The 24,755-nt window shown below is 38.1% G+C and overlaps 2 protein-coding genes across 2 annotated transcripts in view; both read right to left on the minus strand.

The window, feature by feature from the left end:
* Positions 1-2,303: 2,303 nt before the first annotated feature.
* On the minus strand, positions 2,304-10,392 carry LOC117201732 (chymotrypsinogen A-like). The gene is made up of 5 exons (XM_033430316.2): positions 10,061-10,392; positions 8,491-8,651; positions 5,044-5,142; positions 3,626-3,759; positions 2,304-2,950 (listed from the first exon to the last, which is right to left on the minus strand). Exons 1-5 carry the CDS (start codon positions 10,249-10,251, stop codon positions 2,786-2,788), a joined length of 750 nt encoding a protein of 249 aa, XP_033286207.2. The 5' UTR covers positions 10,252-10,392; the 3' UTR covers positions 2,304-2,785.
* Positions 10,393-20,056: 9,664 nt separating this feature from the next.
* Positions 20,057-24,755, minus strand: part of OVCH1 (ovochymase 1) — a 59,233-nt gene continuing 54,534 nt past the window's right edge. The window contains exons 23-24 of the mRNA XM_033430315.2: positions 21,403-21,444; positions 20,057-20,410 (exon numbers count right to left, since the gene is read on the minus strand). Of these exons, the coding sequence (XP_033286206.2) occupies positions 20,088-20,410; positions 21,403-21,444 (365 nt within the window). The 3' untranslated portion in view covers positions 20,057-20,087. The remainder of the gene's footprint in view (positions 20,411-21,402; positions 21,445-24,755) is intronic.

Consider the following 24,755-nt stretch of genomic DNA (forward strand, 5'->3'; position numbering starts at 1 on the left):
GAAAATTAACTGCCAACTGAAGCTGAAAACAGAGCACCAGTCTCTGACCCTCGTATGAAAGTCAGGCAGCTTCCTTAGGTAGTACATGGAATGCTAACCCTTCGTCCTTTGCTGACAGAGCCCTCAAGCATCACCACCAGATCACTGTCCCAGGAGGTCAGAGATTGTGCCAGTACCAAAATTAACCACCTTCAGATCATACTGTGAAGAAGAAAGCTTTAGACAGGCCTGACATTTTAATACAGCCCATCTTTAACCCCCCTTAATGTTATCTGATTGAAAAGATGAGAGAAATTCAATGAGACAAAGTAAAAATGGTACAAAACAAATTAACATAAGAATTAGAGAATCCTTATTGTAAATCTCATCTTTCAATTTACTGAGTCCCTATCAGAGAGTATAATTTAAATTAATTAAAGCAGTTTAGACCAATATTCATGTAAGAGGTTTTTAGTAAATACTGGGAAATTCAAAATATTTTCCCTTTATAGCATTTGCAAAAGAGAGGAGGGACAGAGAAAAAGAGAGTGGTAGGGACAGGGGGGTGAGAGAAAGGGAGATCAGAGAAAAAAAGGAAAAATAGTATTTATTTGTTGCTAATTTCTTTATGAGTTGTTCTTTGATTAGGTTATATTGTGCTTACCTGAAAAGTTAAACTATCCTCCTTTTTTGAATGCTGTAATTTTGGAAACCAAATGATAAATTTTGGTGGAAAATAAGAAAAAATAGTTGCTTCAGACTTCTTATTCTGTATTATATATCTCTGTGATGGGCTTTGGCATTAAGTATCCAGGCTCAGGGGCCTTCTTTAGTTTTTGGCTAAGCCTAGAGAGATGAGGGTATTGGTCAGCTGAAGTTCAGATAAATGTTTTGTAAACAAGTGAAATATCCTAAGATTTTATCTAAAAATTTAAAAATCAAATGATAAGCCTGATAAATAATTTCTTAAATGTCAATTGCTCACTGAAATTGTGAAACTTACAGGGACCATTCCTGTAAACCTGCGCATAGGGCACTGTTCTATGTGAGTAAAATTAAAAATTATATGGAGTGAGGGCTTCCCTGGTGGCACAGTGGTTAAGAATCCGCCTGCCAGCTCAATATCAAAAAAACAGCCCAATCCAAAAATGGGCAGAAGACCTACATAGACATTTCTCCAAAGAAGATTATACAGATGCCCAACAAACACATGAAAGGATGCTCAACATCATTACTCAACAGAGAAATGCACATCAAAACTACAATGAGATACCATCTCACACCAGTCAGAATGCCCGTCATCAAAAAATCTACAAACAATAAATGTTAGAGAGGGTGTGGAGAAAAGGGAACCCTCTTGTACTGTTGGTGGGAATGTAAATTGATACAGCCACTATGGAGAACAGTATGGAGGTTCCTTAAAAAACTAAAAATAGAACTACCATACAACCCAGCAATCCCACTACTGGGCATATACCCTGAGAAAACCATAAATCAAAAAGAGTCATGTACCAAAATGTTCATTGCAGCTCTATTTACAATAGCCAGGACATGGAAGCAACCTAAGTGCCCATCATCGGATGAATGGATAAAGAAGATGTGGCACATATATACAATGGAATATTACTCAGCCATAAAAAGAAAGGAAATTGAGTTATTTGTAGTGAGGTGGATAGACCTAGAGTCTGTCATACAGAGTGAAGTAAGTCAGAAAGAAAAAGACAAATACCATATGCTAACACATATATATGGAATCTAAAAAAAAAAAAAAAAAGGTCAGAAAAACCTAGGGGCAGGACAGGAATAAAGACGCAGACCTACTAGAGAATGGACTTGAGGACATGGGGAGGGGGAAGGGTGAGCTGGGACAAAGTGAGAGAGTGGCATGGACATATATACACTACCAAATGTAAAATAGATAGCTAGTGGGAAGCAGCCGCATAGCACAGGGAGATCCACTCAGTGCTTTGTGACCACCTAGAGGGGTGGGATAGGGAGGGTGGGAGGGAGGGAGATGCAAGAGGGAAGAGATATGGGGATATATGTATATGTATAGCTGATTCGCTTTGTTATAAAGCAGAAACTAACACACCATTGTAAAGCAATTATATTCCAATAAAAATGTTAAAAAAAAAAAAAAAGAATCTGCCTGGCAATGCAGGGGACATCAGTTCGAGTCCTGGTCCAGGAAGATCCCACATGCTGCGGAGCAATTAAGCCCGTGTGCCACAGCTACTGAGCCACGTGCCACAACTACTGAAGCCTGTGTGCCTAGAGCCTGTGCACCTCAACGAGAAGCCCGCGCACCACAACGAAGAGTGGCCCCTGCTCGATGCAACTAGAGAAAGCCCACGCACAGCAACAAAGACCCAGTGCAGCCCAAAATAAGTAAATAAAATAAAAATTTTTTAAAAGCTTAAAAGAAAAGAATCTTTAAAATAAAAAAAAGAATTATATGGAGTGAATAACATCTCCATATCTTCCAATGTTAACCAAATTAAAAAAATAGTAAAAGTATATATGATGGTACTCAAATTTGACATATAGTACATGGTACACTAGACCTGAAATTAATGACATTTAAGATTGTAAGTTCCCAGGAGGCATGAACCAACATTAGCTTTCTGTGACCAATGTTTAATATTGAATGTATGTACACACCAAATCCAAGCTCCTCAATGACAAGGGTTGGGGGAAGTGACATTGAGTTTTTTAGCAATGACAAGAGACGTATTTTTCAGGTAGGCGGTCATGTATTTCCTTTCCCACTTAGGAACACAATTCCACCATGCTGCTCTTCCAGTGATCATGCTTCTCCTCCAGTGACAGATGTGATCCAGTCTCTATAAGCAGAAATTCTGGTGAAGACCGTTGGTGCGTCAGGATGGCAATTACTGCTGCCCCAGCTCACAATACCGATGAGCTTGTACTGCCCATCCTGGGCACACTGCAGTGGTCCTCCAGAATCTCCCTGCAACCAGCAAAAAGAGAAGTTCATTCTCCTGGCTGCACGATTCATGGCTGACACTAACCCCCAACTGCAGGGGATGATCCGACAGTGTGTAAGTCACTCTCATCTCTGATTTCTGCTCATAACAGCATAGGAAACTACAACCACTGAGGTAGTTGGCTGATGTTACAGATCTCTGAATCAAATCAAAATCTACATTTTCAAGGCAAGGCTGAAAGAAACATTTAGCATAAATTTATTTTATGCTGACAATAGACTGTGCCATGCAGAAAGTTTCAAGCATCTAATATAAATGACTAAATGATGGTTTTGAGTTACGTGAAAGCATCTTTATATTTTCAGTGCTACTGGAAGTAGGTAGTTTGAGCTACCTAATACAGCTATGAAGTTGAACCACAAGAAATCATCATTTTTTTGTGGATCAAGAACAGTTTAAAGTTATCAGTTTCACGTAGTTCAACCTAGCAATTGAACAAGTAATTCCTTTTGAGAATAGAATCCACAAAAATATCAAATTGGCAATCACAGTACATCAATTTAGCAATGTACTTAACTCCTCTCACTTTTCATTTTAAAACTACCATACATTTATACCTTTTTATGGTCAGCAAACACCCATTCATGAGACACACTGAGAAGAAAACTCCTGCCCTCATCAATGCAGGCCTTCATTACCATACAGGACGATGATCCTGCAGCCCCTCCGCATATATTGGTATTTTTAATATCCAGTCCCCAGTAGCTTCGACAAGATGTACTACTAATCAGTGGTACCTTTGCCTGCTGCACAGTTTTAGGAAATTCATCTTCTAGTAGAAAAGGAATAAAAACACATAGGCAAATGATATTAAAGGATAAAACAAAAATAGCCTTATATATACACAGACTCCGAGGGTTAAATCCCACCCATTCTCCCCTCTCAGCACTATAGTGATGCTGTTAGGTGACTTCTAAAAAACTAATCACTCCACAGTGGCTTATACAACAGAAACAATGAAAAACATTTTATGTGGGTTCTTTTGTCTTTAGTATAGTCCTCAGAAGATATAAAAACATCACTTTATGCAAAAAAGACAAAGTTTACACCCAAATCAGTTGTTGATAAAGCAAACAATATACATTTTTTACATATTAAGTCTATAATTCATTGGTTTCACGACATTCTCATTCTTTTGATTTGACTTCTGCTGAGCAGACATTCTGGTTAAGTGCTGACACTGACTGGAAGCTGACAACTGAAATTGCATTCTAAATAACTAGTTTATTGGATATTTGTAGGTAGTTAATTCATTTGCAGAATAGGGTGTATATGAGACCAGAGTCATGGGTTTGATCTTTATATGGACTAGAATATCTGCACATAATCTTTCTACCCACTTACCTTTTTTTTTAATTGAAGTATAGTTGAGTGATTCAGTTATTACATATGTATATTTTTTCATATTCTTTTCCATTATGGTTTATTACAGGATATTGAATATAGTTCCCTGTGCTACACAACAGGACCTTGTTGTCTATCCATTCTTACATATAATAGTTTGCATCTGCTAATCCCAACTCCCACTCCAACCCTCCCCTGCCCCCCCCTTTGGCAACCACAAGTCTGTTCTCTCTGTCTGTGAGTCTGTTTCTGTTTCATAAATAAGTTCATTTGTGTCATATTTTAGAGTCCACATATAAGTGATATCATATCTACCCATTTACCTTTTATACCAGCCTATCATTTCAGAAAAATGCCTCACAGCTTTAAGAATAGGCTCATATATCTTCAAGTATGGGTTTTCACAATAGAAATATCTACACTGTTGTGAAAACAATTATGTGTGTGAGTGTGTGCATACACAAATATTTATTAGGTAATAACATCACTAGACATTTACCAACACAGTTTTTAAAAGTATCAGTGAATTTGTATTAATGAATATGATGGCCTAAAACCCAACCAGTCACCTTTAGGTCCATTATGAAAAAATTTTTCCACTATCATTCCTATTAAAAATACAGAAAAATTGAAAATGAGTAAACAGTATACTCAGACTTCACATATATTTGTTTGGATTCTAATCTTAGAAGAGGTAATAAAATATACTCACGATGAGGTTCAGTTATTCCCCATCCAGCAGTCATACATTTGGAAAGTAAATTTATTTTATCATCTTTCCCTGGCAAACAGATTGGAGATACAAACTTTCCTAATTAAAAGGATGAGAAAGAAGAACGCAAATATCAGTTAGTCCGTAAGATTCATATTAACATTGTCTATACTGTTTGCTCTTCAGTGATGGCTCTAAAAATACCTACTTTGACCTAACAGTACCCTTTCTAACCCTGTAATTTAATAAGTCTTCCAGAAGATTCCACCTATTATTTACTCAGAGGGGATCATCCCAATATACATGTTACCACTTTGCTCCAGGTATTTCCATATCCTCCTAGGAAAACAGAAACACATGCCCTACACTGAAATGTGGGGCTTCTCATCCATAACCATTTTTTAAAGTGCGTCTGTCTTTTTGCCTGTGTGCCTTCAGGACATCACCTTGTTGAATTTGAGATGAGAGTGGAGAAGAATATAATTGTCTTCTTTTTAAGATTTTTATTATTTATTTATTTTTGGCTGTGTCGGGTCTTAGTTGCGGCACGTGGGCTCTTTGTTGTGGCGTGCGGGCTTCTCTCTAGTTGTGGCATGTGGGTTTTCTCGGGTTCCAGGGCACATGGGCTCTGTCGTTTGTGGCACGCAGGCTCTCTAGTGGAGGCGTGCAGGCTCAGTAGTTGTGGCACACGGGCTTAGTTGCCCCGTGGCATGTGGGATCTTAGTTTCCGGACCAGGGGTTGAACCCGCATCCCCTGCATTGTAAGGTGGATTCTTTACCACTGGACCACCAGGGAAGTCCCTATAATTGTCTTCTTTTTTCAACTACGTTATATGAAGAACAGGGAAAAACACGTAGCAATTTAACTGTTAAAGTATTCTTACAGCTAAAAAGTATTTTTATATCTAATTCTATCTTCACAGGTTATTGTAAAATATATTGATACATTATACATTTAAACATTTACATTTTTTCTTATCACCAAAATCTGTGTATATATAAATATTATGGGTTTGTGTGTCTGTGTGTATATATGACACACACACACACACACACACACACACACACACACACACACACACACACACACACACACACACACACACACACACACACACACACACTGAATGCAGTGCTCTTGTGTTTGTTTTCCCTTTTTCCCAGGCTATTTAACTTCATTTTCATCCAGATTTTTACATACTTAAATGCGTCAGCATATCTACTGTCATAGGCCGTTTTATATCAATGATATGTTCTTTATTTTTACTGCTATCTCTTAATAAAATTACATAAAACTGTTTGTAACGTGTCTATTCTTTTCCTACTCATCTCTCTACGCGTGTGCCAAATCTTATGTTATTCTGCCTTCACAGATAATCATTGCTCTATTGTATCTTCTCCCAAATTTCCTTGAGCTAAATAACATTTTCCTACTAACAACATATTTTTTTAATCAGCCATTTTTCTTATTCTGATATTCTTCATTTACTAGATTATGATCATGCCATTTACATGGCATCATTATTACATCATTCTTTTTAATAGCATATAGTATTCAGGTAATGAATGTACCTCGATTTATTAAATCCCATTGGAAAACATTTAGACTTTTAATTTTTTCCCTTATAAGCTGCATCAAGTTTCTGAGATCATGCATCTGTGCATTTGTGCCAGTATTCCTGGACGATTGAGTTGCTGGACCACAAGGCACACACTTTAAAAACTGACAGATATTGCCAGATTGCATCATTTGGCAGGATGGAGGAGGGGGATGTATTGACTTGTACTCCACATCCAGCTGTGTTTATAACTTAGAAATACATCAAGAGTCTTGAAAACAGTTATGCCCTAAATCCAGCATTTCTGCTTCCGAGAAATTTATCGTAAGGCAATCATAGACCTGGAAAAATGTATACATAAGGATAGTCAATCCAGCATTATTTAAATAAAAAAAAGGAAACAACCTTTACACAAATGTTCGTGGGAGCTTTATTTGTAATATCTAAAAGCTAGAAACCACCCAGATATTCTTCAACAAATGAATGGTTAAACGTTACGAGTGGTTAAACATTCATACTGTGAACACTACTCAGCTATTAAAAGGAATGCACTACTGATACCTGCAACCACATAAATGAAGCTCCAGGATGTTATGCCCAGGAAAAAAGTCAATCACAAAAGGTTACATATTATATAATTCCATTTATGTAACACTCTTGAATTGACAAAATTATAAAAACAGAACAGATTTGTGGTTGACGGAAGTCTGGGTGGGGAGGGTGGAGTGGGGAGGAAGGAAATGGGTGTGGCTATAAAGGGGCAACAGTATCGATCCTTACTGTGACAAAAATGTTGTATCTGTATCTCAACTATATCAATGTCAAATCCTGCAAGATGTTACTATTCGTGAAAACCAGGTTAAAAAGTACTTTGGTTTCTCTGTACCATTCCCTATAACTGCATGTGAATCTACAGTTATCTCAGCATTGAAAGTTTAACTAAAAATAAATTTAAGAAGCAGGATAAAGAGAAAAAATACTGATGTCAGAGCTCCAATCCTGAGATTGTAATTAATTGTTCCAAAATGTATCTGGGCTGATAGTTTTGTTTGTTTTGTTTTTAAAGCAACTCAGAGGATGATAATGCGTAGTCAAGGTTAAGAAGCACTGTTCTAAATGCTCTCACTGACTCAGTTTTAAAAGCATGAAAAGCAAATGGTAGATTGAACCATGATTGGGGGTTTGTAGGATGAATGCACCGAAAAGACATACAAGGGGAGGTCTATAGGCAGAAACAGAGGAGAGAACTGGAGCAAAGGAAGAAAACTGTCCCAGAACCCTGTGATGTCATGGAAAGGCTTGGGTGTGAAAGTGGGAACTATCCACAGATCTTAGTTACATTCCCCCCAATACACCTTTCCACTGAATGCTCACCTGTGCTAAGTAGGTAGGTGGGTTACTGCCATTCCCTTTCTACAAACAATAAAGCTAAGGTCACAGAAGTTACATAACATGCCCAAGATCACATGGCTACTTCCTGACAGAGCCAGGATTAACAATGCCTCAGTTTCACTTAGCTTTGGCTTAAGTAAACATTTTTTTAAAAACCAAGATTTTACTAAGTTATGAAGGCACAGAAAATTAAACATCTGGTGGTTCAAACTGATGTTCTAAGTATTTGGGATAACCTCATAGAACATAAAGAGTCTCAGGAGAATATATAGGACAAAGTTAAAAACATACTTCTCTGAAATCTTCTCTAGACCTCTGTCAATTAAATACACATAACAGTAAAATGTTTATGCAGATACTTCAGCTTTTAGAGAAAGTATCTTAGAATGTAAGAAAATTTTAAAATAATTATTTAACTTCAAAAGTACATACAGCACTTCTAAGCAAGATGGAAGATAAAAGTTTCAAAATATGGAAAAGAGTTATCCATACTGACCTAGTTCAACAGGGTTTTCCAGATGCAGCAAGCATATATCATCATTGGGAGGAAATTGTGTGAAGCTGGGGTGAGTATATACAGCTTTCACTGGTATCAAATCTCTGTCTCGTGTGTTCCACAAGTAACTTCTTCCTATTACCAGGTTGTCTGTGACAGTACTTGTCATAAGAAAAGAGAGTGAGGAAATAGATACCACTTTTAATGAGGCCGTCACTTTTCAGAATTACTAAGAATGTATTCTTTAACATTTTTTTTGCTTCTATACTCCAGTTATATTATTGCCAAAATCTAGTCCCCAAAACTTTCTTTAAAATTTTTAATCTACATTAATATCCTTATTATCCTGAATTCTTAGAAAATGGGAGTTTCTGATTAATTCAATCCTTGATAAAATGTTCAAAGCATCTACTTTCTTGCCTTCATAACATCAAATAAAATGATGTAGTACAATATATTTTTGACAAATAAGATTCATGATGCCTCAAGATAATGATTTTATGTATTATAATCATTATGCATTATATGATGTACTTATGTGATGGTCACTGAAACTATCCTGAAAGTTATAGTGACTCTACTCCCTAATACGATGTTTCTCAAAGAAATGTCTAGGGACCACATGCATTAAATCTGGCATGTGTATTAAGAATGCAGAATCCCAGACATAACTCAGCAAATCAAATTTCAGGATTAATATTCTAAGATTCTGTTTATAGCAAACTCCCCAGGTAAGTTTAAGCACATGAAAGTCTGAAAACTGCCCTAATAAGGATGCCTTCTTGTGATTTAGCTATATCAAAAGTAAGACTTGGGGAATACTAAAGAAATTGAGTTTTTGGTTCATTGAAGCTTCCTGCTCACCATGTTATTTGAGCAGATGCTTTCATTATAAAGCCAATTTTAGAGACCCTGAAAATGTCATATCTACTCATGCAGCTATGGGACATTGTATGACAGTGTCAACTGTCTCACTACTTCTGGGAGATAATATTAAAAACGTCAAGCTAAGACTCCTTTGAGGAAGGAGTTTTCAGATATTTCCATATTACATTGAGACCAAGATTCAGATAAAGTCAAAGAAAAAAAAAAAGTTCCTTTAAAGGACATTCTTTAAAATTCTTTGAAACTTTACATATTTATTTCAGGGCTGGGTTTGATCATCAGACAGTCCATAGAGGAGAGCAAGGAGGAAAGGAAGCCACATTTGAGCAGCCCCTCGGCTCTGGGCACCATGCTGAGAGACTGATGCAAAAATGTTGAGACATCATTACCTTCATTTTTATGGATGGGCGGGTGTTGTTAGTTACTTATTAATTAAATTATACCTAGAGGCAGGAAGCTGCTTTTAAAATTAAAAGCTATTAGTAGTAAGTGTATTAGTGAAGCACAGAAAATTTCATAAACCTAACACGTTCATTCATTTGCAAGATGGGGACTGTATCAGTGGGAGCTGATGCTTAATGTTTCTTGTGACATGGGGAGAACAGAAGGAGTGCACCCGCTGTGGACCCTCAAATAGCTCTGCACCGCCCTGCTGTCCCCAACCCTGCACCACTTGGGCACACACCTGAAGTTGCAGTGTGCCGCTGTCAGGACCCACTGTCTCCCAATCAGAGCACCTCCACAGTAATGCTGTCCTTGGTGCTGCAGACTGACCAGCCAGGGCCACGACATCGCAGGGGCGGCACGGCCACCAACCACCCTGGGCTTCCCAAGCTTGGCTGGCAACACGTTTGTATTCCTCGTAGATCCTTCCATGAGAAATGGGTCAACAACAGGAATTCCACATTTGTCTTGGGCTGGCTGTCTTCTGGTATTGTTTTCTACTGTTAGCCCTTAGAAAAGTAACAACAAAACATCAGATAGCAATACTTGTGAAAGTCTATTAAAATCTCAGAATGGAGGCATTTACTTCTTTTGTAGGTTCAAAACTAGGATTCTTTGCAAGAGATGAGACTCATCTTTTCTTCCATTGCTTTTAAATGAGTAAAAATCAATAGTTAACTAAAGCATTAATATATACGTCTTTAGACGAATCAGAACACAAATCAATTTTTAAAAAAGTATTGCACTTAATCATGAAATTACTGGAAATTGTTCTTTCTGTGGCATCGTTTGTGTTATCCCAGTATAACATATCTAGACACATCAAAATACTTCAAAATAAAATGTTTATATAAAGGAAAAGCATAGGGGAAATTTCTACCAATGTGTTTACTCCATTCTCAGATTTATAAAGAAATTTACCTGGGAATAACAAGAGACTTAAATATAAAGAAAATTAAGCCTCTCCATAGCCATATAATTTCAGAATGATAAGATATGATCACTTGTGAATTCTTGAGATTTTTTTTTTACACTAGAAATCTATTTAAAACAAAAAGTTTCTAGCATAGTGGATTTGTGTTTATTCAATCCTTATGTCAAAACTCATTTCTAATTTATTTTCAGATATGTATAACACATGGATTCCCTCTTCCTTTTACATACATATGCCTAAAAAATATGCAGACTCTTCAGAATTAAGATTATCCTAGATTTTAGGGAGAAAAAACCCACAAAAGGTATTTACTCAAACATGTTTTTAGTGCATTAAGGTTTACTGCATTACTGCATGTTTTTTATTGCATTTGTAATCCACATTATATGTAGTAACTCAGACTTTTGGGCTGTTTGTACACATGTATAACAGCAATATTTTATTAGTATTCAACTTACTTTAAAATACTTAAAAAAATGAGGCTAAATATTTTTACTGAGAATAAAGGGTCAGTTTAGAGATATAGTGATGAAAGACAAAAGCAATGGACACAGAAGAAGGGTCAATTGGGCGAGCATCCCTTTAACAATTAAAAATCACACCTATAGGGTGATGTGGTTCAGTAGTCTACAGCTCAAATCCAGGACTCTTAGGAGAGCCCATTCATTCCACTATCCTAGGAAAGATAGAGCGACATCAAAAAGAACTTTGCATTCACACGGATTAAATTCTTCCTGCAATTACACTCCAATCAAGAAAATCTCCTAATAATAGATTCATTAGGTTTCTTAGTCTTAAGCACAACTAATGGAATTCTAGCTTAAAATTAGATAGGATAAGTAGATAAAAATCAGCACATTTGTTTCTATTTTATGCAGAGAAGTTAGTATAGGTTCAGCTAAAATATTCCTTTTGAGGGCTCTTCATGGGGGTGGGGAGGCAGTTACTTAATAAAAAATATGTTAACAGAGACATGGAAACACACTGAACTCTACCCTTGTTTCAGCCTGAATGGCCCCAGTGGATCTTTTAAATAGCAACTGACTGACTTTTATGTTTATCATTATTTCTTAAATAAAAATAACATACACACATATAGACACATACTCACACCAATTAACCTTATTACCTCACATGATCTACCTGAATCACCAAATTCTCATGCCTTAAGGAATGGTTGGAAATGAAGTTATCCTATTTTTAGTATTAGAGCAAGGTGACCGACTACCAGTGACTCCTAAATCAGTGGGCCCCAGGTTCTACTTTAAGGCATATATGGTACCTGCTTTAATAAATGTTTTAAAACAATTTCTTACCATTAATAGGCAGTTGGATCCCAATACTGCTTTTCTGTGATTGCTTCTGAGTCATATCTTCCAAAGTAAGTTTAAAACCTCTTTCTCCCACAGATTCATCAGTCTTAAAATTCACAGTTAGGTAAGCACCACTGGATATCAAGACAAATTCTTTCTTGGAGCCACATAAATGAGCTGCAATGCGAGATATACTCGATAATTAAAATACTTTTCCTGTGTAGTTACATAGGTAAAGGAGGGAGAAGAGAGAGAGGGGACATTAAATTCCAAACAAATCTTGACAAAGGAATGATTATCAATAATGTAAGAGCAAGATTTGTGGGATGAAATTCATGATTTGATTGAAACGATAAAAGGGTATAGATTTTAAAAGGTAAAGGGAAAAGACTGGGCTAGCAATTGCTTTGGAAATGATATATAATTATATGGCAATCTTTGGTCATAAGGATAGGTAGAGGCATTTCGATGAAGATAAATGGACAGAGAAATAGAAGTAATGGAACAGCACGATGGACCAAAAATTTGCATACTCCCAAAGTTCATATGTAGAAACCCTAATCCCCAATGTGATGGTAGTAGGTGAGGCCTTTGAGACGTGATTTCATTATGAGGGTGGAGCCTTATAAACCCTTATAAAAGAGACCCCAGAGAGCTCTCAAACCACCCCCCCCCCCAGCTTTTTTTTTGCCATGTGAGGATATAGCAAGAAGATGGCTATGAACCAGGAAGCAAGCCCTCACCAGACACCAAATCTTGGACTTCTAGTCTTCAGAACTGTGAGAAATAAATGTTTGTTATTTAAGCTACCCAAACTATGGCATTTTTGTTATAGTAGCCAAAACTGACTAAGACACACAGGCTGCCTAAATACAGACTAATGATGATCCTTTCCTAATTCAGAAACACAAAAGTTGTCACAAAGATGGTCCTGATAGTGAGAGGCCATTTGCTGTAATTTATCTGTACAGGCTGTAACTTAAATTATCTCAAGATAAAACAATGATACACTACTGATTTCTCTTAAAGATAATGTTATCTAAGAAATCTGAGAAAGATGGGGAATAGGGCAATAGTTAATCTCTACATCATTCTTAATGCTCAGAGAATCTGGTGAATTGGATGTGATGGGGTACTTTTGGGATGCACCATGTCAAGTAAAGGCATTCTGCATAGAGTCAGCTAACACTCTGGAAGTTTTAAAATAATGGAAATGGGAAAATGTTACTCTCTTTTTCAAAAAGGAGATTGGGAGTTGGCAGAGGGGGATGCGTAGGAGACAGAGAAAAACAAGGAGGCTAGAGGATTTCCAAAGTCTTGTATCAGTGAAGTAGTGTAGCTTAGTCCTTACAGGCTCAGATTCTATATCCAAACTACTGGTTTGGGCTAGTTCTGCCATTTATTAGCTATGTAGCCCTAGGCAAGTTATTTAACCTATCTCTCTGCCTCAATTTTCTCATCTGTATAATGGAGATTAAAAAAATACATGGAATTATATGAAGTTATATTTATGAAGCATTATAAGTGTTTGTTAAATAAAAATAAACCTCAGCAAAATTTTACAGCAAATTATTAGACAGATGGGTTTTGAACACTTGAAGAAGGAATCAGTGGTCACCAGCAACCAGCATGTGTTCCTTTACATGCCATATTAAATTAACCTAATTTAATTTTTGGAAAGAGTTAATTAGATGGTGGCTAGGGAGAATGAGATAAACTTAATGAATCTTGATTTCAGTGAAGCACTTAATAGAGTACTTTATGATGTCCCTGTGAACAGATATAAAATGTAAGTGGATAATTATATGACTAGGAAGTTTCACAGCTGATTAAATAACCATACAATGTTAACCTGAAGGGAAGGTCTTAATGGTATGAAAATGGTTCTATCCTTGGTTTTGCGAAGTACAGTATTTCTATTAATGGCTTAGATAGAAATGCAGATAACACATTTACAAAATGTGTAGGTTTAAGATGGGTGGCCGAATGAGAAGTAAGGAACTAGGTTAAATATAGAATCTTAGTGATAATTTAGTTCAATGTTTCATATAACATGGAGTTCCTTCTTTTTTAAATTTTTTTTAAATTTATTTATTTTTGGCTGCGTTGGGTCTTCGTTGCTGTGTGCAGGCTTTCTCTAGTTGCCGTGAGCGGGCTTCTCATTGCAATGGCTTCTCTTGTTGTGGAGCACAGGCTCTAGGCACGTGGGCTTCAGTAGTTGTGGCATACGGGCTTCAGTAGTTGTGGCTCGCAGGCTCTAGAGCGCAGGCTCAGTAGTTGTGGCACACAAGCCTAGTTGCTCTGTGGCATGTAGGATCTGCCCCGGACCAGGGATTGAACCCGTGTCCCCTGCATTGGCAGGCGGATTCTTAACCACTGTGCCACCAGGGAAGCCCCTAACACGGAGTTCCTTCTAAAATACCCTTGGACATATGAAACCTGGATTTGAAGATATTACATGTAACTTATGAGCATTTTCTCTTTTTGAACAGTTCTAATTGCTTGACAGTTCTTGCTCATGTTGAATCAAAAGGCATCAGTATGGGCTTCCCTGGTGGCACAGTGGTTGAGAGTCTGCCTGCCGATGCAGGGGACACGGGTTGCTGCCCCGGTCCGGGAAGATCCCACATGCCGCGGAGTGGCTGGGCCCACGAGCCATGGCCGCTGAGCCTGCGCATCCGGAGCCTGTGCTCCGCAACGGGAGAGGCCACAACAGTGAGAGGCCCGCGAACAGCAAACAAAAAAAAAAGGCATCAGTGTAATGATGGCCACATGGTTAGTGGACTGGCCAAGGATATAAGTGTTTGAATCAGAGTGCTTGGGCTTTAATCCAACTTTCTCTACTTACTAGTTATGTCACTGGAGGCAAGTTACTCAATATATTTGTGTTTCCTTATATTTAAAATGAGGATAATGTAACCTACCTCCATATGACTATTAAGATTAAGAGTTATAAGTTCTTAAGACTATGCCTGAATAATGGTAAACATTCAATAACTATTAGATATTACTAGGCAGAACAAGTTTCATACCTGGCCTGAGAGTCTCTATGAGAATTCCATAAATATTTGAAGGGGAGAAATTATGAACCTTCTCTCTTCTCCAAGATAAACATGCCCAGGTGTCCACACCCTTCAGCATCCTGGCCATTATGTTCTGTGTTCCAGTTTGTTAATGTTCCTTAAAATTGTTGCTTGACCAAGGATGATATCTAATAGCCAGTGTGGCAGGAGCAACAGCCAGACAGACTGGACATTGACTATGACGATTTGTAAGACTGAGCTAGTGAATGCCAGCTCAGTGCCAACCCTAAATCTGACCACACAAGGGAACTTATTTCTTTTATCTTATCATTCTTTACCAACACTGCTCTGAAATTCTGTAATCATTTGAGATTTCTGAAATTTTGATTTCAAACATCCTACTTTCTAAATCACCACTCCTATCTATCCTAATCCATTAGTATTTCCCTGCTGTAATTGTTTGCTCTCTCCATGACCTTCTCACCATTAATCCCATAAACTTTCTATATCCATCACCCTCTAAGAAAGTGAGAAATTTTGCTGTCAGAAGCAGAGAAATGGGGCAACAGCTAAATTTCTTGTTCTGTTTTGTTTTGAATTATGGGTAATACTAGAATGTGTTTGCAACTGATGAGAATGATAGAGGAGATTGATGAAGTCAGAGAATGAATAACTTAAGGAAACTTATAAGAAGCTGACAACTCTCAAATTTATATCTCAAGCGCAAACTTTAAGAGTTCTGCTTCTAGCTCCCTGTTGCTAACTCAACCTAGATGTATCATGTCATTAAAAATTTAACATGGCTAGATCTCTCCCCACAAATCTATTTCTCCCTCTAGTATTTCCCATCTCTGTAAATGCCACCACCTCCAAAAACCTCATACCATAACTTAGGAGCCATCCTTGATCTGCAGATTTAATGCCACATTCAATCCATCAAGAAATCCTATCAGTTCTATCTCCAGATCTGTCCACGTCACTTGTACTCCTTTGTTGCCATCTTCTTTCAAGGCAACATTATCTATTACCTAAAACAGTACTAATAGAACATTCTGCAATGATGTAAAGTTTAATATGAGTGCTGTCCAGTATGGTAAACTACATGTAGCAATTGAGCACTTGAAGTATGGCTAATACCACATTTCATTTCAACTAATTTGAATTTAAATGACAACATGGATTAGACATGGATTATAACATGGATTAGTGTAGGTCTAGATTACCATGATAGCTTCATAGCTGCAGACATAATTCACCCTGTCACCCTAAAATCCACTCCCAACATGGCAGTCATAGCAGCCCTCAACTTACTCCCCTGTCAAAAACCTTTAATGACCTCCCATTGGATTGGCATAAAATCCAAACTCCTTACCATAACCTGAGCTGCACAACTAGGCAAAGCCTCCATCTTCTACAACCTCACCTCATTCCTGTCTGTACTCACTCAATCTCCAGCAACTCTGACCTCTGACAGTTTCCCAAGTTACCAAGCTCTTCCCACCTGCAAGGCCATTTTCTCACTTATTTTTTCATCACATATTTACTAAGTGTTAGGAGTGCTCTAGACACTGGAGATACAGCAGTGAACAAGAGACTAAGTTCTGCTCTCAGGAAATTTTCATTCTGGTGGAGGGAAACAGATTCTAAACAAATAAATATTGATATATACGCTGCCAGGTCATGATAAATGCCAAGAAGGAAAAGTGGAGGAGGGTTATTTAGATTGTGTGATAGAAGAGGCCTTAGATTAGGTAACATTTGAACAGACACCTGAATGAACTGAGGAAGTGAACCTTGAAGTCACCTTGGGGCCAAGCAGGAATATGGTCGGTTAGTCTGAGGAAGAATAAAGAAGCCAGTGTGCCTGGTTTTGGGTGAAGGAGAGGGAGAATGGTAGGAGGTAAGGTCAGATAGGTACTAGACACCTTGGCACCTGCTATTCTGGCCTTGCCTGGCTGTTTCCTTTTCATTCTTTGAATCTTCTGTGACCATATTAACTAAAGCAACTGTTTACCCACTATTATTCCATACTTCTGCTGCAACTTATTTCCTTCAGATTACGTTGACAATCAATAATTATTTGATTGTTATTTATTGTTAAATACTGCTACTAGTTTTCTTCTTCTTTATCATCTGTCTTCCCAAAAGAAGGTGGCAGTGATCATTTCTGAATTGTCTACCATTGTTTCTTCAAGGTGCCTATCACATTAGAAAATGCTCAGTCATGAATGAATTTAACCTGTACGTTTAATATGGTGTTTACTGGTTACTGATGTTTACCTTCATGGGGTAAATGGAAGGAGGAAGACCAGATGAATGTTAATTTTGCTAAGTTCTTTTCATTAAAATATTATAAAAGCATTGCAATGAAGACAACTTGGAGGCTGTGTACCACTCCATTTACATTCACAGAAATAATTAAAAACTAGCTAAAAACTGATAAATTCTATTTAGGTGAGCAAAAAGATTTAGTAAGAAAGATAACTAAGAGAATATAGACAATGTGGTTGCACATATGGGCTAGCCCTTCTAACTAGCTGGGAGAGTAGCAATGGGGCTCAGTGTTCAACAGTTTAACAATGCCTATAGAAATTGCATATTTCACTGAACTAAAACTATGTAAGTACATAAAAGTATATGAAATAAAACTGTATAAACTAGCAAACTAGTGATAGTGTCCTCACTTTTATATAGAATTATATAAGCTAATTATAGAAATATTAGTTGTCTCATTTGTAATCTTTTGACACCCATGAATTTTTGATTAATCAGAACTTTTAAAGAGGAATAATGTTGTCAGGTTGAGGAATACTAAAGAGTGAGAAAGAGAAATGCAGCCCTGACATCCAAGAACTGGTCCAACACTCACAGCTGGACTGTGTTCTCGTGTTGGACATAAACAATCTCACAGGACATCAACATCAGACAAGACTCTGAATCTATGATAAAATGAGACAAAAACAAGGCCATCTGTAACCAACAAAAATATCAAACATTGACCTCTCATGGCTGAAATGAGAGCTTGCTACGTCTTTACCAATTACAGTTTTATCCTTACTCTAGTCAGGGCTCCCTATGATTGATACACCCAATCATAAAATTGCCCCACTTCCTGCAAGCAATCTAGAGCAAAGTCCACTTCTCTAGACCTTCTCCAAAATTACCCAACCAAAGCCTAAGTACTGTAATAGGTTCTCTCTACCACCCTTTTAACAACGCATGGTTTTCCAGGATATGTGTTTTCCCTCTCCACAATGAATAATAAATCTAACTTGTTCAACTCCAGGTATGTTCCAAGGGTCTCTGGTTGAAAGGCATTCACAAGAGTTAGGGTTGTATGGTTGGATGCTATAGACACCTCATATTAATCTTATGGAGAACTGATAGCTTGATATTTTGTTATCTCCTCCGCCTCCATACTCTCAATTGCTTTAGAATCCTTGGCAGGAACCAAACTCGTTGATAAGAAAAAATTTAGATAACTTTGGAATTTCAAAGCACATTGCTGAACTTACTGGAGTTATAAATCCTAGAATATCATAGGAGTGGTTAAGGTCCCTGGAAAAAGATAGCATCAAAACTCTCCTCTTGGGGCTTCCCTGGTGGCTCAGTGGTTGAGAGACTGTGCCCTGGTCTGGGAAGATCCCACATGCCACGGAGCAGCTGGGCCCGTGAGCCATGGCCGCTGAGCCTGCGCGTCCGGAGCCTGTGCTCCGCAACGGGAGAGGCCACAACAGTGAGAGGCCTGCGTACCACAAAAACAAACAAACAAACAAACTCTCCTCTTGGGGCTTCCGTGGTGGCGCAGTGGTTAAGAGTCCACCTGCCAATGCAGGAGACACGGGTTTGAGCCCTGGTCCAGTAAGATCCCACATGGAGCAACTAAGCCCGTGCACCGCAACTACTGAGCCTGCACCCTAGAGCCCATGAGCCACAACTACTGAGCCCATATGCCACAACTACTGAAGCTCGCGTGCCTAGAGCCCGTGCTCCGCAACGGGAGAAGCCACCGCAATGAGAAGCCCATACACCACAACAAAGAGTAGCCCTGCTCGCTGCAACTAGAGAAAAGCCCCCACACAGCAACGAAGACCCAACACAGCCAAAAATTAAATAAATAAATAAATTTATAAAAATTAAAAACAAAACAAAAAACCTCTCCTCTTGCCCTTTGTGATAGGTGGATTGTAATGGTATCCTGATTGGCAGAACTGGTTGGAGATTGGAGAATGTAGTACAATATTGAATTACAAAATCTTTGGAAAAGTTCCCTCTATGAGTCAGTCTTAGAACAAGATATTGCCTGACATCCAAACATGGTAGACACCATGTGGTCAATAAATCTCCAAAGATTATTCAAGTTAATTGACCTTTACCTTTTAATAATTTACGCTGGGTCTAACCACCTTTACTGTGAGGATGAAACCTGAGTAAACAAATTTCAAAAAGTTACCTAAAAATGAAGTTTAGGAAATAAAATCTCTTAAAACATATGACCTCCGGGGCTTCCCTGGTGGCGCAGTGGTTGAGAATCTCCCTGCCAGTGCAGGGGACACGGGTTCGAGCCCTGGTCTGGGAGGATCCCACATGCCGCGGAGCAACTGGGCCCGTGAGCCACAACTACTGAGCCTGCGCGTCTGGAGCCTGTGCTCCGCAACAAGAGAGGCCGCAAGAATGAGAGGCCCGCGCACCGCGATGAAGAGTGGCCCCCGCTCGCCGGAACTGGAGAAAGCCCTCGCACAGAAACGAAGACCCAACACAGCCATAAATAAATAAATAAATAAATTTTAAAAACATATGACCTCCTGAGAAAAACAAAATTAGTGTGCTCCCTAATGGTAAAATGAGATAGGAATCACTGGATGAAATCAAAAAGAGCTGGAGTTAAAGGTCAAGATCCAGTGAGTACGGCCTCATGCTCATCCCATTGTGTTCAATAATACTCAGGATTCTGATGAAGGATCTGATGGAGAATCACTGACAACAAATGATATCATTCTAAAGGCAAATATAGGTCATGGTTTCCATATATATGATTATATAAATGCTTATATGAATGCCACTCAGTGCAGGACATTTAAGAAAGTTCAGTTTACCAAGTAATCCTGATTGCTGATCTGGTCCGTCATAAATATTGAAGTAATCCCATTCACAGTTCCAAGATTCTTCTGTTATAAAGCCTTTAATCACTGCTTTCATTTTATTTCCTGACATAGTATAAAAAGTCCAAGTGCAGTTCAGCATGTTAGGATAAATGTTAGGATAATTGGGAGATGTGATCTCAATAGAGCTAACTGGAATCAAATCCAATACTGGACATCCTTGAGGCAGAAAGAAAAAAAAAAACATTTAATACAATAATGAAGGATCTGGTTTTAATGTCTACAACTAGGTCATTAAAACCTAAACTATAGTGTACTTTTATAAAGTTCTATCACTATTTTTTTTTGCTTCCATAGCTTCTTATGTATGGTGACACAGGGTTTAAATGACTTGTTTTGAAAAACTGACACCTCCCAAAAGAAGACAGGTTAAAGTTCTTTGACTTTAATTCACAAACTGTGAACCACTAAGCCAACCATATCTACATTTCAATGTAGTTTTGTTGCTCATTTTTAGCACACAATCTTCTAAATCCCCGAGTAAATTAAACACTCCTAAAATTCAGCCTACACTTCAAATTACAATCATTTATTTGGTAGGGAAATTTGGATTACTCTCAGATAGTTGAAACCAGGATATGAAGGTTCACAAGGGTCAAGGGGCTACTACACCAAAAAGAGAATTGAGGAATTCAGTGACATTTTGGGTTTACTCCAAATGCTGTAGGTATTACCCAACCTAAAGTTAATGTCATCCAAAAACATTTACTTCATCAATAATCTTATCATTTTTGTTTCACTATGCAATGGCCCAGCCAAAAAAGAAAAAGAGAGAGAGATACATGCACAATCCAAAAGACATAAAATATATGGAAAGAATGTTAATGAATAATAGAATTTAAATTGTTAGGGAAACTCCCATAAACAAAACGTGTTTCTTACCCATTAATTAGATAGGGCGCTACCTTGTTACTCTCTACTCCGTGATCTGACCCAGGTCTCCACCACCCCCAAAGTTTGACACTCAGAAAACTAGTACAAGTCCATATTTCACTATAAAGCAAATAGAATAAGGACACAACACTTGAAAGTTTTTGATAGCAGCCAGAGTATACTTCTTCCTAAACAGTGTTTAGCAGCAAAGATACTCCTCACTCTTATTTCCATAATATCAGGTAAACAAAGCCAAGACAATGAAGCCAATTCCTTACCTCCTTTATCCTCTTTACCATTAATTTTTCCTTTCACAGAATCTAGAATAAGAGAATATTCAAGGTCAATATATCCTATTTAATACTTTATATTTTATTCTTTTGTTTAAGTGATACATTTACATTGTAGAAAATTTCAAAAAAAAAAAAACAGATTTCAAAGGAGAAAATAAAAGTCTCCTGAAGTCCCATCCTATAACCAATACTCATATTTTAATGTAACTCCTGTTTTTTCCTAAGCTATAGTATATACATTTTTTAATTGTATTTCATTTTACACCATTGTAACCTCCCCTACCCCCAATTGTGAATATTTTTCCATACTACTAAATATTACAGTACATTTTAATGGTTTTATATATTTTACTCACATAGATATAACAATTTCTACTGATATATTTTAATGTGTAATCTCAAGAATATGAATGATGAGTCAGATCTTTAACAAACCTCACACATGGGGTAAATCTGTTACATTTCTGCTGTTGTTAGAAAAATGTCTGCACTAAAGCTTTTCTATGTTTATCTGAAAACAGAAATTGAACATGTGTATGAAGTCTGCTGAGTTGACTTCTATTCATCTTTTAGCTCTAAGCCAAAGGGATTTCTATAAGCAAAACAGATGTATTTCTTACCCATTTATTAGATAGGGAGCTACCTCCTTACTCTCTACTCACTAATCTACCCCAGCTAGGATGTCATTTCCTTTATTCAAACAATTCTTGAACATCATCTATTTGCTAGGCATGTTGTACATTTTGGAGATAACAGCCATGGGGCATGCTTGGTGTGTCTGGGGAACAGCGGGAAGGATGGTGTAGAGTGAGCGCTGGGGAAAATGGCAGGAGAAGTAGTCAAGGAGGTAGCCAAGAGCCAGATCATATAGAATCTTATAGGTCACTGTAAGGACTTTTACTAAGAGTGAGCAGGGAAAATATTGAAAGATTATAAGCAGAGGAGTAACATGATCTGAATTATTCTTTTTAAAATGATTATTCTGGCTGTTATGAGTAAAACAGACTAAAAAAAGGCTTGTATCAGAATGTCATAGTGATGTTGAGAGGTAGTTGGATTCCAGATCAGTTTTGCTGAAGGCCCACAGATTAACTAAATCCAATGAGAGATGTGAGAAGAAAAGTCAAAGATGACCAAGATAATGGCTTGAGCAATTAATTATTAAACTGTAGTTGCCATCTACTGAAGTGGGGAAGATTGGTGGAGGAAGAATTTGGAGACAGGGGTAGGAAATCAAGACTTGAATTCTGGTCATGTTAAGTTTGAGATGCTTATTAGATATCCAAATGAAGAGGGAGGCAATTGGATATATAGCACTGTAGTTCAGATGGTGGCGCAGTGGTTGAGAGTCTGCCTGCCGATGCAGGGGACGCAGGTTCGTGTCCCAGTCCGGGAGGATCCCACATGCCGCGAAGCAGCTGGGCCCGTGAGCCATGGCCGCTGAGCCTGCGCGTCTGGAGCCTGTGCTCCGCAACGGGAGAGGCCGCAGCAGTGAGAGGCCCACGAACCGCAAAAAAAAAAAAAAAAAAAAAAAGAAGTTGGGACTGGAGATACACTTTGGGAGTTATCTGTGTAAAGTGGTATTTAAAACTAGGGATTGGGTGAGATCATTTAAGAGTGACTACAGGCAGAGAAGAAAAGAAAGTCAGGACTGGGTCCTGGGACACCTCAACTTTTAATAGTAGAGAAAAGGAGGTGCAACCAGCCAAGAGACTCCAAGGAGACCAGTGAAGTAAGAGGATAGCCAAGAAACAGTGGTTTCCTGGAGGCCATGACAAATGAAACTCCAGAAGGAAGAAGAGCTTATCCGTGCCAAATGCAGCTATTAGGACTGAGAAGTGACTGTTGGATCTGAACCTTTGGAGGTCACTGGTAGCTTTGGCAAGAACACTGTCTGGGGAATGGTAAGAAAGGAAGGCTTATGGGAATCGATTCAAGAAAAAATGAAAGGGTAAAAGGGTAGACAGTAAGTAGAAATACATTTCAAGGTATTTTGCTGGGCTTCCCTGGTGGCGCGGTGGTTGAGGGTCCGCCTGCCGATGCAGGGGACACGGGTTCGGGCCCCGATCCGAGAAGATCCCACATGCCGCAGAGCGGCTGGGCCCGTGAGCCATGGCCGCTGAGCCTGCATATCCGAAGCCTGTGCTCCGAAACGGCAGAGGCCACAACAGTAACAGGCCCACGTACCGCAAAAAAAAAAAAAAAAAGGTGTTTTGCTGTAAGAGAACAAAGAAATTAAAGTTTTCCTAGAATTCCATGCTCATCCTTTACCGAACTAAATAAGATATCTCCTTCAAAACTTAATATAGTTGTTTTTTCACTCTATATTTTTCTGAGATTATTTGATTAGTTGACTGAAAGAAAAATGCACAACCTAAGAGCTATGAGTTTGTTTTACTCAGGGTCTTACTGAGGACAACCACTCAGTAGCTCTGAGGAAGCTGTTCCGAAGAGGTAGAGGGAGAAGCCAGCTTAAATGTGATTTTGGCTAGGGTATATGTGCAGTGAAGCACATGTCTTGATAAAACACTACTGCTAGTCACAAAGAACAGAGATCTGAAGTTAATGATTTTAGTGCTTTTCTGTGTATGGGAAAATGCAAAATCTGGGTTCATTAAAATTCTTCCTGAGATATACATCTAATTATGCAAGGGGCCTGCTTTTCCAAAGCACAGAGCATCCTGTTATCACCTTAGTTTCTTCCCTCTGAAGCACAGAATACACTGTCCATCAGCTACTGCAGTGGCTTAATCATGGCAGAACTGGGTGATAAGCAACAGTCTCTGTCCTTCTCTGTTTACAGATTACTGACTATCTCCCCCACTAGACTGTAAACTCTTCTAGGGCAGGGACTGTCTTGCTCATTGGTGAATCCTCAGTGCTTTAAACATGGCCTGGCATAAGTTTAAAACAATTTGTTGATAGTCTGAATAATTAAAGGCTTAAATGTGAGATTTTATTCTATTTTATGTTAGCCCCGTATGGTATACTTTCACTTACATAATTTGAACTTGATGCAAATCTTCTTTGTGTTCTCCATACAACATTTCTCACATTATCAGACTAAAAAATATAATGTTTTTTGTAGAAATATTTCTACAATTGTATTCCAATTAACAATTTTAATGAGTATGAATTGATTAATCTTAAGGACTAGAGCAATTCTAATAACTATTCAGAATTAAGCATAATTGCAAATGCTTTTTCCATGATACCCAATTTCCATAATTTGCAAAAGTTCCAATTTTCATAATGCTGTCTATCCCTTCACCAAAACTATAGGAATGTTGGGCAAAGCATATTTTTCAATAATCTGGCTACAACTAATATATATGAAC

Source organism: Orcinus orca, chromosome 11 (assembly GCF_937001465.1).
Source record: "Orcinus orca chromosome 11, mOrcOrc1.1, whole genome shotgun sequence".
Lineage (NCBI taxonomy): Eukaryota > Metazoa > Chordata > Mammalia > Artiodactyla > Delphinidae > Orcinus > Orcinus orca.

Excerpts from the sequence above, each read along its gene's own strand:
- LOC117201732 (XM_033430316.2), bottom strand. The coding sequence starts at position 10,251 with ATGGAAGGATCTACGAGGAATACAAACGTGTTGCCAGCCAAGCTTGGG. Across the intron at positions 3,760-5,043 it reads GGGAATAACTGAACCTCATC|AAGATGAATTTCCTAAAACT; the intron begins GTGAGTATATTT and ends CTTTTCTACTAG. Across the intron at positions 2,951-3,625 it reads CAGGATCATCGTCCTGTATG|GGAGATTCTGGAGGACCACT; the intron begins GTAATGAAGGCC and ends TGCTGGTTGCAG.